At 41.3% G+C, this 13,411-nt stretch overlaps 1 protein-coding gene across 1 annotated transcript in view; it reads right to left on the bottom strand.

Annotated features, from left to right (window-relative positions):
* Positions 1-3,228: 3,228 nt before the first annotated feature.
* The window catches only part of LOC132819982 (sodium- and chloride-dependent neutral and basic amino acid transporter B(0+)-like), a 95,949-nt gene continuing 85,766 nt past the window's right edge, over positions 3,229-13,411 (bottom strand). The window contains exons 6-8 of the mRNA XM_060831917.1: positions 6,833-6,958; positions 4,342-4,460; positions 3,229-3,282 (exon numbers count right to left, since the gene is read on the bottom strand). Of these exons, the coding sequence (XP_060687900.1) occupies positions 3,229-3,282; positions 4,342-4,460; positions 6,833-6,958 (299 nt within the window). The remainder of the gene's footprint in view (positions 3,283-4,341; positions 4,461-6,832; positions 6,959-13,411) is intronic.

A 13,411-nucleotide genomic window follows, 5' to 3' on the forward strand; every position in this document is an offset into this window, starting at 1 on the left:
TGCTTCATCAATGATTTCTAGATTTTAGCCTCCACTGCTCAATGCAGAAATTAGTGCTGTGTGTCAATCATTCTTCATGTGTTGCAGAATTCCAGACATAAAATCTCAAATTGCTTTTCCTCATTTTAAACCAAGCTCTCCAATCTCATAAATTTAATATTCTGAGTAAAATCACATTCTATAACCGCATGAGATCACCTCTCAAAATGAACTGGCCTGCAGCCTGAAAAGTACAATTTCTTGAATCTTTCCTCATAACTCAAAACCCCAATTCTAGGAGTCAGTCTTGTGGCTCCTAGCATTACAGTCTCCAGTATCCATGTGTCTGTCTGTCTTGTTGGGAAGAACTGGACGCAGTAGTTAAGGTAAGGTCTGACCACAGTGCTGTAAAGTTTGATGATCATTCCTTCTGATTTCTATTCTACAGTTTTGTGATCCAATTGATGAGGCTTATGGACTTTGTGAAACACAGAAAGCATGACACAATCCAAGAGAACGCAGCCTGTTTAATTGACTCACCAAGGAACACCTTCAACATTCACCACTTCGGCAAGTGTCCTGCAAGAGCACTTTCCAAAACTGCATTCACCACAACCAAGCTAAAGCAGGCACCAGGCACAAAAGAAAGTTGATTTACAAAGCAAAGAATTTCAGGATCTGGAAGGTTGAGATGGAAATCAGGACATTCTAGAATTATTCAACAGGGCAGACAGATTCAACAGGGAGATGGATAAGATTAACATTTGAGCTCAACGATGATCCTTCAGGAAGGAATTGGAAATCTTCATCAAGGGACAAGGGTACTGAGGGTGGAGAGTTGGAAATGGATTTTGCAAAGCAAGTCGGTCGGAATCCACATTTTGTTTATAAAGACATGCATAAAATGGTGGGAAGGAAAGAAGGGAGGGTGTTGTTTTCAGGGGGCAACTTGGGGGCACTCCAATTACACATAGCATCATGCTCAACTGCTCTGCAAAATCCATCCCAACCAAAGATTTCCAAACCTTCCTCGACCCAATATCCAGGATTTATAGATTCCTTGGTCCCACATGTGGCCTTGCCTGCAGTACCAGTAGTGCCCACCACTGAGCTTATGGCACTGCTGACACTGGTGGAATGGTCAGTCAATCGGATACTCTTGCTAAGGATGGCACCTCTTCCAGCTGGTGATTGGCATGAGCCCCATTATTAGGAAATTTATTCTGCCCACTGCACTGTAAGGCTGCAGGGAATGGATAAATCACATCCTGTTGACTGTCTTCTTAGCCAGCAATACTCACATTCCACAAACAAACAAGAGAAAGAGTCACAGAATCATAGATTGTTACAGTACGGAAGGTGGCCATTCAGCCCATTATGTCCACACTGCTTCCCAGCAAGCATTATGACTCCTGCCACATACCCCTTCCTCACACCCTTTTTCCAATTAAATAATCACCAATACCTCAATTGACTCACCATCACATTTCAAAGCTGTGCACTCCAGACCTGAATGTGAAAAAGATCTTCTTCATTACATTTGCAAATCGCTTTAAATCTGAGCCATCTCATTCTCGATCCTTTCACAAAGGGGAACAGTTTCTCCCTATCTACTCTATTCAGACCTCATAATCCAAAGATGTGCGGGTCAGGTGAATTGTCCATGCTAAATTGCCCGTAGTGTTAGGTAAGGGATAAGTGTAGGGGTATGGGTGGGTTGCGCTTCGGCGGGTCGGTGTGGACGTGTTGGGCCGAAGGGCCTGTTTCCATACTGTAAGTAATCTAATCCAATGAGTTTGGCAATGTCTGTCACATCTTCTCTTGACCCCTCCTCTCCTCTCTAAGGAGAATGACCCAATCTGTCCAATGTATTCGCATACATTAAGTTTCTCATTTTGGAATCATTTTTGTCGATCTCTTCTGCATTCTTCCAAAGTGTTCACATCCTTCCAATATTGCAGCATTCACAACAGTGCTCAGCACACCTGGTGAGGATTAACAAATTTCTTATACAAGTTCCACATAACCTTCTTGCTATTATACCCTAATAACTCTATTATTAAAGCCCAGGATACCATATGCTCTCTCTACATGTCCTACTATCTTCAATGATCTGTGAAAAGCTGCCCAGACCACTCCTGCACTTCTTAAGTACTGCACCCCTGACGTTACAAATGTTTTCTCCCCCCAAAATGGATCGTCTCAAACTTCTTGCATTGAGCTTTACCTGGAAGCTACCTGCTCACTCCACCAACATATCTGTGAACTTGTGGACTTTTCAACTCTCTTGCTTAGAGTTTACAATCCTTCCAAGGTTCATGTCACCTCCAAACTTTGAAACTGTCCCTTACAAGGCAAGGTCTATACCCTGCAAATAAAGCAGGAAAAGCAGGGCTCCCAAGACTGATGTAAAACAAGGAACTATGGATGTTGGACATCTGAATCAAAAACACTAACAGAAATTGTTGGTGAAACCTAGCAGCTACGGTACATCTCTGGTGAGAAAGTGGAGTTACCATTTCTCGATGATGAGTCACTGGACTTGAAACATTAACTCTGCTTTCTCCCTTCAGATGCTGTCAGACTTTCTGGGTTTCACCAGCAATTTCTGTTTTTGTTCCAATCCCGATCTCTGGCGAACTCCATTACAAGCCTTCCTACAACCCAAAAAATATTTGGTGATCACTATTCTCCATTTTATTTCACCCAGCCAATTTTGTATCCAGACTGCTATTATCTCCTTTATACCATGAGCTATAACTTTCTTCATAAGTCTGCTGTGTAACATTGCTTAAAGTGAGTTTTGAAGGTTCATGTACACCACATCAATGACATTACCCTCATCGATCCTTTCTATTACCTCTTCAAGAATTGTCAGCCATGATTTGCCTTTTAGAAATCCACGCTGACTGTTCCTAATTAACCCACATATTTATCTATGCCTCAACTGATTCTGTCATTAATATTTGTTTCCAGATTTTTATCCACCACTGAAGTTAAACTGAATTGTCTGTCATTGCTGGGCTTACCTTCATAGGTTTTTTTCACAAATAAAGGCGTAACGTCTGCAATTGTCTAACCAGTCAGCACCTCCCCTGAGTTTAGGGAAGGCTGGAAAATTATGGTCAGTGGTGCTTTAATTTCTACATTTGCTTCCCTAAATGTTCTTGGATGCATGACACCTGCTTCTGGACCTTGTCAATTTAAATATTGATTGCCTACTCAAAACTTCCTGGTGAATATTGATCTTTATCGTGATAGAGCTTCCTCCTCCATTACTATAACTGGTGTCGCTTCCATCTCCTTGGTAAAGACAGATGCAAGGTATTCAGTTAACCCCTTAGTCATGTCTCTTGTCTCCATATTTCCTATATTTCAACTTGTGGGCCAAGTGCTGGAAAGTGAGATTAATGTAGAATTAATATAATTTTGGTTGTACAGACTTGAGGGCCAAAGGTCCTCTTCTGTACTATAGGATTCTATGATTCACTGTGTAAACCACCTTTTTTACCCTAATTGACTCAACTCCTCATTTTGCTATTAATGTGCCTATAGAAGACTTTGGGATTCCTTGATATGTTTGGCTGACAGTGCTTTCTCATCAATGCTTTCTCATCAGTTAGTACATTTGGCTGGACAGCTGTCTTGAAATGCTGAGAGATGTCAGAGGTGCGTTTCAATTCCTGCACCAGCTGAAGATACCACGAAGTATCAACCTCTCCCCTTCCCTGAGGTGTGGTGATTCTCACATTAAACCACCACTCGTCGCCTCTCTGTGGCCCAGGAGGCCCATGGTGGCTTTACCTCTGACCTTAATCTTCTTATTAAACCCCCTTCACTTCTCCAATATGCTTTTCACTTCCCCTTTGAACCTTAGTGTTCTGCTTGAAGTTTTTGTCTTGACACTCATCATAACCTCACTTTTTCTTCTTCATTTTGTATTCTATCTCCTTTGTTCATCCTCAGAGCTCTGGATTTGTTTGTTCTCCTTTTGCTTTTTGAGGGAACATACCTTGATTGTACCTGAATCATGTATATTTTAAACATAGCCCTTTGTTCAGTGACTGTTTTTCCCACCATAATTTTGTTCCTGTCTCTCTGGCTCAGCTCCATTCTTTGCCCATTGAAGTCAGCTCTCCTCCAGTTAATTCTTCTTATTCTGGACTGCCAATTATCCATTTTTATCACCATCCCTGGTCCAAAACCAAACCAGCAGTGGGGTTATAAATGCTGGCAGCTTATTTAGACTGAACTTAATTCTTTGTGATTTATGAAACAGTGTCTCATTTTACTGAGTATCCTTGTCTAGAGAGGGTTGATTGCTCATGTGGAAACATAGCAAATGACTAAGCTACAACTTACCTGTGTTACAAACAGAAGGCCAAGGAAATAAAATAACAAACAAAGACCAGCTGTCAGATAAAGACGCTTTGGCCTAAGGAACTCAGGAAACTGGTCCAGCAGGGTTGATATTACTGTTTCTACTGAAAACAAAAGTTATCAGTGATTAATTAATGATTTATACCAAGTCTTAGATAAATCCACCACCAGAGAAATGGCAGCCAAGAGAACTAAAGGAGCCAATGGGGAGAGATTTCTCTGTCTATGGGCAGAATTGTATAAGAGCAATGTTTGGAAAATGGAGGCTTGCTAATGTCTCCTGAAAGTAACTCACCATCTCAGGGTGGGTGATAGAAGATTCTGAGATGTGGGCTATAGGCTGTGATTCAGTGGGAATGACAATATTAGACATTTAGTTCAACAATGTGTGGGAGAACTCTCTCAGATTGTATTGCAGAAGAGTTTGCAATACTGATTGGGAAGATTGTACCTTTGCTGTTTCTGATGCCAGGCAGTTCATCTGGTTTATTTTTCCTATCGGAGTAATGAGCCACAACTGAGTGGCTTGCCACTTTATTTCAGAGAGGCTTGTTGTTTCATGCCTCACAATTAATATGTTACCACAGCAATGTGGGGCAGCAAGGTTGCTCAGTGGTTAGCATTGCTGCCTCACAGTGCCAGGGACCCAGGTTCAATTCCAGCCTTGGGTGCCTGTCTGTGTGGAATGAGTGTGGGTTGTGATGTCTGCATGGGTTTCCTCCGGATGCTTGGTTTCCTCCCACAATCCAAGGATGTGCAAATTAGGTGAGTTGGCCATGCTAAAATGCCTGTAGTATCAGGTGCATTAGTCAGGAGTAAACGTAGGAGAATGGGTCTGGGTGGGTTACTCTTCGGAGGGTTGGTGTGTACCTGTTGGGCCAAAGGGTCTGTTTCCACACAGTAGGGAATCTTATCTAATATAATAACCTGTAAGGCATTATATAAACCCTGCATAATTATGTGACTTAAGAGCAGAAAGATCTCAGAAACTATCTTGACTTGGGCCACTTCAAGCATGACATACTGACAAACTGTGCTGCATGTTGTAATTGAGTACTTTCATACTCACCGAGAAGCGTACATGAATATAATGTTTGAATATAACAGTGAGCTGCAATAAATATTCTGTTAGATTCTTTAATCACATAAAGCATTGAAGCAAAATGCACATCAAGGATTCCAGGGTCTAACATATGATTATGGTTCTGAGGTTTTCAAGAAGGTCTCTCACACACAATCTCCTTCTATGAAAGGCATTAGGTGTCAGATGGGTTTTTCTGACACAATGATAGCTCTACAGTCAAAATTACTGACAGCAATGTTATTTCATCCAGGTTTATTTGATTGAATTCAAATTCCTCAGACACTGACGTGAAACACAACCAGAAACTATTGGAAACACTCTGCAGGTTTGGCAGCATCTGTGGAGAGAAAGCAGAATTAACATTTCAGATCCAGTGACCCTACTTCAGAATGCTGTTTTTTGAAGAAGGGTCACTGGACTCAAAACATTAACTGTGCTTCCTCTCTACAGATGCTGCCAAACCTGCTGAGTTCTTCCTGCAATTTCTGATTTCCAGCATCTGCAGTTCTTTTTTGACATAGAGGTGAGGGTTGATCTCATGTCTCCAGGTCATTTATCCAGGCCTCCAGATTAGTCTGTTAACTGAATCACAACATAATTGCTGCTCAATACATTTTAACAAATCCTGTTCCTGATGAGAAGGGTCTAGATGTACATCAAAAATGATAGTTATTATATTGAGACACCTAGAACTTGGCAGCAGAAACAGAAATATGAGTTGTATGATACAACAGAAAGAACAAGGAAAGGGGAAGCAATGGCCTAATGGTATTATCGTTGGACTGTTAATCCAGAGATTATACCCAAGGGACCCAGGCTTAAATCCTGCCATGGCAGTTGGTGGAATTAAGAATCTAATGATGACCATGAATTGATTGTTGGAAAAGCTGACCTGATTTCCTAATGTCTTTTAGAGAAGGAAGCTGCCATCCTTACTTGATCTGGCCTAGATGTGGCTCCAGACCCGTTGCAATGTGGTTGACTCTTAACTGCCATCTGGGCAATTAGAGATGGGCAATAAATGCTGCCTAGGCAGCAATGATCTCATCCCATGAATGAATGAAGAAAAACAAAATTGTGAACAGCGACTGAACATGAATGCAGATTTTTTAAAAACATGAATTCCACTGTAAATCTTCCAGATGTTAGGTAACAATGACCTGAATATTTCTTTCCTATAACTTGGAACACACTTCATTCAACCAAGCTGAGGTTTCATTAAGACATTGTGGAGAATTTGACTATAGAGTAACATTGTTTTCTCATGCATTACAATCATCAGCAGTAGTTCCAAACATAATAGCTTAGATAAGTTCCTTTTATAAAAGTAGAAAGAGATTGGTTAAATTAAGTAACATTATTGTTGAACTTAAAAGATGTCATTCTTACCAAAACTTGCAAACAGTGTGTCAAGTCCCAAAGTGAGCAGCATGAAGAAAAATAAAATGGACCATAAAGTTGCCCATGGCAACTGTGCAAGGGCCTCTGGGTAGGCAATAAAGGCCAAACCAAACCCTGAACAATGGATACAAAACAAATGATAATATTAGTCCTGCGTACAATCAACACACACTGATAGTGAGATACATGCTGGAAATGTATTAACATCATATGTAACAAAACCCGTATTCGTGCGGGATTCCTCTCCCAAGGGGCCACGGACCAGCCAGTATCGCCATTTCAATTAAATAAAAGCCCTTGTTAGGACGGCCGAAATATATGTATTTATATAATTCAAGAAGGGCTGCCATATTTTATGAAATAATTTGTTCTTTTGGTGCACCATATTTGTAAGGAAATCAAGGGGAATACATTCCATAACTAATCTGTGCCAAATTGAAAGTCCAGGGGGGCCCTCAGCCACCCAGTTTACCAAAATATTTTTCCTTGCATATATAGAGAGAATAGAAAATAATCTCTTCCCGTGCATATCCAGGGAGGGTAAGATCGAAAAGCCCAAAAAGAGAGATACAGGGTCCACTCTAATTTCCGTTCCTAAGATTTCTGTCAGAGCAGTTGCTACTTTAGTCCAATATCTACGCATCTTATGACAGGTCCATAGGCAATGTACAAAAGTGCCCACCTCTATTTTACATTTGGGACACATTGGAGATGTTCCTGCCTTAAATTTTGCCAATCGATCTGGTGCTATATGGGCCCTATGAAGTATCTTCAGCTGAATGGCCTGAGTTCTGTTAAGGATGGTGATTCTTCTGGCATTTTCCCAAATGTCATTCCACGTTTCTATGGAGATTTCTAGTCCCAAATCCTGATCCCATATTTTAAGCAGATTGTCTATATCTCCCAATACTTCACCATGTAGTAAATGATAAATAGTACTGATGGAAGATACCCGCATTGGCCATAGCATTCTACATTCTCTATCTGATTTATAAAGACTATCTAATAACATAGTCTTCTTCTGTATGTAATCTCGAATTTGGAAGTATCGAAAGAGGTCTCCATTAGGTAATCCGAATTTCTGATGCAGCTGTTCAAAAGACATCAGGATCCCTTCTTTAAGTAGACCCCCTAAACAAGAGATACTCCTGGATCTCCAGAGTTTGAAAGTGGCATTTGTAAACCCCAGTTGAAATCCCCATGCTCCCACTATCGGAGCATAGGGGGATGTTTTATGTGAGTTGCCCTCATTTTGCCGCATTATATTCCAAGTTTTAATTGTGTTCAGTATTATGGGGTTTTTACAGTGATCCGTAATGATTTTCCTCTTGTCTGAAAATAAAAGGTTAATAAGTGGGCATTTTACTTGAGAAGCCTCAATGTCCAGCCAGATTGATTGCGGGTCAGACAAGACCCAATCAGCTATGTAACTTAATAAGGAACTTAACTGATATTTCCTAAAATCTGGGAAATCCAATCCTCCCCTTGCCTGTGGAAGCTGTAGCTTCTTCAGCTTAATGAGGGGCTGTCTATGATTCCAAATAAAGAAACCCAACCAGCCTTTTGATTTACGTAGTGCCAGCCTCAGCAGCATCACCAGAAGCATTCTCATAGGGTATAGGAGACGGGGCAGGACATTCATTTTAATTAGTGCTATTCTACCTAGCCAGGAAATTGGAAGGTCTCCATCGCTGGAGGTCCTGCCTTACCCTTTCCAGGAAATGCACAAAGTTAGCCTTGTATAACTGACCAAATGCTGGGGTAATAAAAATGCCTAATTATAAAAAAACCTCCAGGGACCACTGAAAGGGAAAGTGAGATCCGTCCAATAAGTGGGATATACTAGCAAGGCCACCCATTGGCAGAGCCTCCGATTTTGAGAAATTAATTTTATAGCCTGAAAATACACTAAATGTATTAATAACTTGGATTAAGCGAGGCACGGACATCAAAGGATTACTGAGGAATAGAAGAACATCATCTGCATAAAGGGTAATTTTATGTTTACCTGTACCAATCCTCGGGGTCCTTATATTAGGGTCAGCCTGTATAGTTTCTGCTAGTGGTTCAATTATTAGCGGAAATGGCAATGGCGAGAAAGAACATCGCTGACGGCAGCCCCTATCCATACTGAAGTTATCCGAGACTAATCCATTGGTAATCACAACTGCTTTGGGATCACTATACAGTGTTGAGACCCATTTGGTAAACACCTTTCCAACACCAAAGCTTTCCAATGTGTAAAACAAATATGACCATTCAACCCTGTCGAATGCCTTTTTTGCATCTAATGAGACTACTATTCCTGGCATCTTTCCCTGATGGCAGGCTTGAATCACATTCAAAACCCTTCTAACATTATTGGATGATCTACGGCCCTTAATGAACCCCGTCTGATCCTCCTTTATGATATGTGGCAATACCCTTTCTAGCCTCAATGCTAACGTTTTAGAGAGGATTTTAAAATCTACATTTACAAAGGATATTGATCTGTATGACGCACAATCTTCTGGGTCCTTTCCTTTTTTAAGGATAAGAGAGATATTTGCCTCTTTCAGTGAAGGCGGGAGACAGCCCTGACTGTATGAGTAGGTATACATGTCCATAAGTGGACCAGCCAATATTCCTGTAAATTCTTTATAGAATTCAGCTTGAAAGCCATCTGGGCCAGGTGCCTTACCACTCTGAAGTTGCCTGATTGTGTCAAGTATTTCTTGGATTGTTAGGGGAACATTCAAGACCGATATCTGTTCCCGAGTTAGGTCCAGAAAGGTCAAGTTTTTTTAAAAATGATTGCATCCTCCAAGTCCTGTCTTCACAATCCTGTGATTTATATAAATCAGAATAAAATTTTCTTAAGATTGCATTAATCCTTTTACGATCATGAGTAAAAATACCAGTACTTTCCTTGATAGACGTGATATTTGAGGGGCCTTCTTTTTCTTTGCAAGAAATGCTAAGTATTTACAAAATTCATATGACCTTTGTTTTGCAAATAATATTTCCCTCTTAGCCGTTTGGGTAAGGGTGGTGTTTTGAGCTGTCCTAAGGGCCATAATCCTTTGCAATTTGATAATAGAAGGTCTGTCAGCGTATGCTGTTTCAGCCGCTTTTAAGCGAGCTTCGAGCAGACGCTGTTGTTCTCCCTTTAATTTTTTCTGGGTCGCTGAGTATGAGATGATCAAACCTCGTGCGTAAGCTTTGATGGTCTCCCACATCATTGATTGGTTGCTAGCCGTACCTAAATTAATTTCTAAAAAAGTTTTAAATTCTTGAGAGAAGTACTTTACAAATTTACTGTCTTTCATCAGGAAGGGGTCCATACGCCAATGCCAGGGTGATGTCTCATTGTTCCTTGCCTTGATTTCCATAGCAGCGTGATCAGAAATTATAATACTGCCTATTTTACAGGATGATATGGAATTTTAAAAAATCGAGGGGCAAAAAACAGATCAATTCTGGTATGGCATTTGTGTGGATTGGAGTAAAAAGAAAAATCTCTGCCCTGTGGATGAAGGCATCTCCATATATTTACCAGTCCTAACTTTTTGTTCAAATCCATCAATTGTCTAGATCTGGGAGATACTCCTGCAGTACTCTTGGGAATCCCATCTATTTCCGGATCCATAATACAATTAAAGTCTCCCGCTATAATTGTATGATGGGCACCGAGAGCCATCAACTTTGAGAAGGCTTCCATTATAAATTTAAAAGGAAGTGCCGGGGGCAATACAAATTTAAAATCCCATATTCCTCTCCATTTATAAGGGCTTTAATCAGAATATATCGTCCAGATTCGTCTTTTATCTGATTTAGGATTTTGAAAGGGAAATTCTTCCGAATAAGAATAACAACTCCCCTGCGTTTTGAGCTAAAAGAAGAAAAAAAGGCCTGATCAAATCCACCCTGTCGTCATTTCAAGTGTTCTTTATCCAATAAGTGTGTCTCCTGTAGGAGAGCTATATCAACCCTTTCTTTCTTGAGGTTTGATAATATTTTCTTCCTTTTGACTGGTGAATTACTCCCCTTGACATTCCAGGTGCACCACTTAACCGACTGATCAACCATAATCGTCCAGGCAAATCCGAGATCCCTCGAGAGGGGAAACCCTATCCAGAACATCCCGAGCATAGAGCATATAAAATTCACAAAAATAACGGCTCTCTAATACACTCACAACAGTAAAATAAAAAACTATTTCGAAATAAAAAAAATATAAAACGTATTTAAATGGAGATTTTCCCCCTTGTTCCCAGGGGGTATCACTTCCTTTCCAAAAGTCTATTGTATCCCCTCCAAACCAGTGCCCCACCCTTGACCCAGGCGCCCCTCAATAGGATGAAGAAAATTCAAATATACTACAGAACTAGAGTTAATAGTGAGCACCCTACGCACCACCCCACCCCCCACACCAACACCTGGATATATTTGGTAATGTTAATACCATGTATACCCCGCTCCTAGAAACAGAGGTAAAATAGTATAAGGTAACCACCTCCCCCCAGCAACATTAACTAGACCCCCCAGCCTATATATATATATAAAATAAAAAACCAAGGAGGTGGAGAAAATAGTTTAGAAGAGAACAAATAAATAAATCCCTCTCCCCACCCCCCAAGATAATATTAAACAGTAAGGTAAAAAAATGATTAACATATTAAAAAAAAGGGAGGGTGGGATGTAAACCGGAGTGGGGGGAAAGCAAACCAACATCAATTATCTCTTACAATTTATCTAAGAGAGTCCAAAATTCCTTGGTCTTTTCCAGCGATCCGAAGTTATACATGGACCCTTCATGGTTAAAGCGTAGCGTCGCTGGGTAGCGCAAGGAGTACTGAATACTTAAGTCCCTTAAACACTTCTTCGCCTCATCAAACGCCTTCATCTTTCAGACCAGAGCTGGGGAAAAGTCCTGGAATAACATGATCTTGGATCCTTTATAGATTGTGGCTTGGAGATCTTTTCCAAGATTTCTGGAGGCTTCTAAAAGTATCTGCCTCCCCTTATAACTCTGCAGCCGGAACAGGAACGGGCGGGGACGCTGGTTTGAGCCGGATCCGCGTATTGCAACCCAGTAGTCCCATTCCACCCTTACCTGGCCTGATCCAGCCTCCAGATTTAAAAGCTGTGGAAGCCACTGTTCAAGGAACACTGTAAACTGGCCTTCCTCTTCCCGTTCGGGAAGGCCCAGCAAATGAATATTTTTTCGACAGACTCAATTCTCGAGGTTGTCAATGTGATTCTCTAAGGTCCAGACTCGCTGTTCGAGAATCCGGACCTGATTCACGGCCGATTGTGCTGTAGTTTCGGAGGTCGCGGCCTTTAGCTCCGCCCCTCTGACTCAGCGCTCGATTTCCTTGATGTCTTGCTTTTGCAGCGCGGCCGAGAGTGAGTCCCATCGGCTTCAGGATTCTTCTATAAAAGCGTCAATCTTCGCATCAAGTTTGGATATTACTCCCAGGAGGCTCGCCACCGAAAGTAAGTCCCCCAGGGCGGCTGCGGATGACTCTTCTGCAGCTGGAGAGGGTGGGGGAGGGGTTCCTGCTTGCTGAGAGCTGCAGGCTCCCCTTTAGTCATTTTTACTGGAGATGAAATTGTTTAAATTCAATACTAAACAACTAATTACATTAAGTAAAAACTACTTTAAATGATTTGGTGAGTGCGGTGGGGGTGGGCGACCCACTTTGCCCAAGTCTTGGGAGGAGCACTGTAGACTCAGACTTGCTGGGTCGCTGCCATCTTGGATTCCCAAAGAAACCTGGTTGATAGATCTTCTAAGTTTAAACCCATTCTAGCTAAGTTATATCATTGCCCATGGTGGTTACTGGGTAAAACATTTACATGCATGCTGTTATCAATGAAGTAGCGGATGAGTGGGAGATAATGCACTCCTCCAGCCTCAGTCAAACAAGGGGGCAGTGACAAGGAGTTCAGAACAACTGGAATATCCAGACCTGCCCTTGCTGGTGGTTCTTCCTTGCCACTCAAGCTGGTGTACAATGGAACATGGTGGATCAAACCACTGGCTTCCTGAAGGTGTCAAATCAAGTTCAAATGGAGTACATCTCAAAATCACTAGAGGTTTGCTGAATCTCTCAAATCTTGTTTCCAGGACGGCAGAGTTATCCTGGGAGAATGAATAGGAGGAGGCAGGTGGTGGTGGTTGGCATGGTTGTCCCTGGACAGATACTCAGGTCGTTCAGTAATCTAATCACTGCCATGCAATAATTGTTCTACCATTCCCTAGCTATCAACCCAACTTTTATTTAACATCAAAATAAATCCGGAAATAGAAGCCACTAATAAACACAATCATTCCATGAGAACTTCATAGTGCACCAATTCCAATAATGTAGGAAAAGTTGATCTTTCTGTTACTGAATTCTCTGAGCACCTGTCTTATGTTTGCCTGTTGCCCTGTTACTATCATTCTCAATTACTTTTCTATTCCTTTCTCATTCCATTAATCCCATTGACTCAATGCTCTTTTGGGCAAATTACACTCAGGCCCAGGTGTCCTCTTGTACCCCATTGATGTCAAACAAATGACACATATGTGCCATCCTG

The sequence above is a fragment of the Hemiscyllium ocellatum genome, chromosome 11, assembly GCF_020745735.1.
Source record: "Hemiscyllium ocellatum isolate sHemOce1 chromosome 11, sHemOce1.pat.X.cur, whole genome shotgun sequence".
NCBI classification, from domain to species: domain Eukaryota; kingdom Metazoa; phylum Chordata; class Chondrichthyes; order Orectolobiformes; family Hemiscylliidae; genus Hemiscyllium; species Hemiscyllium ocellatum.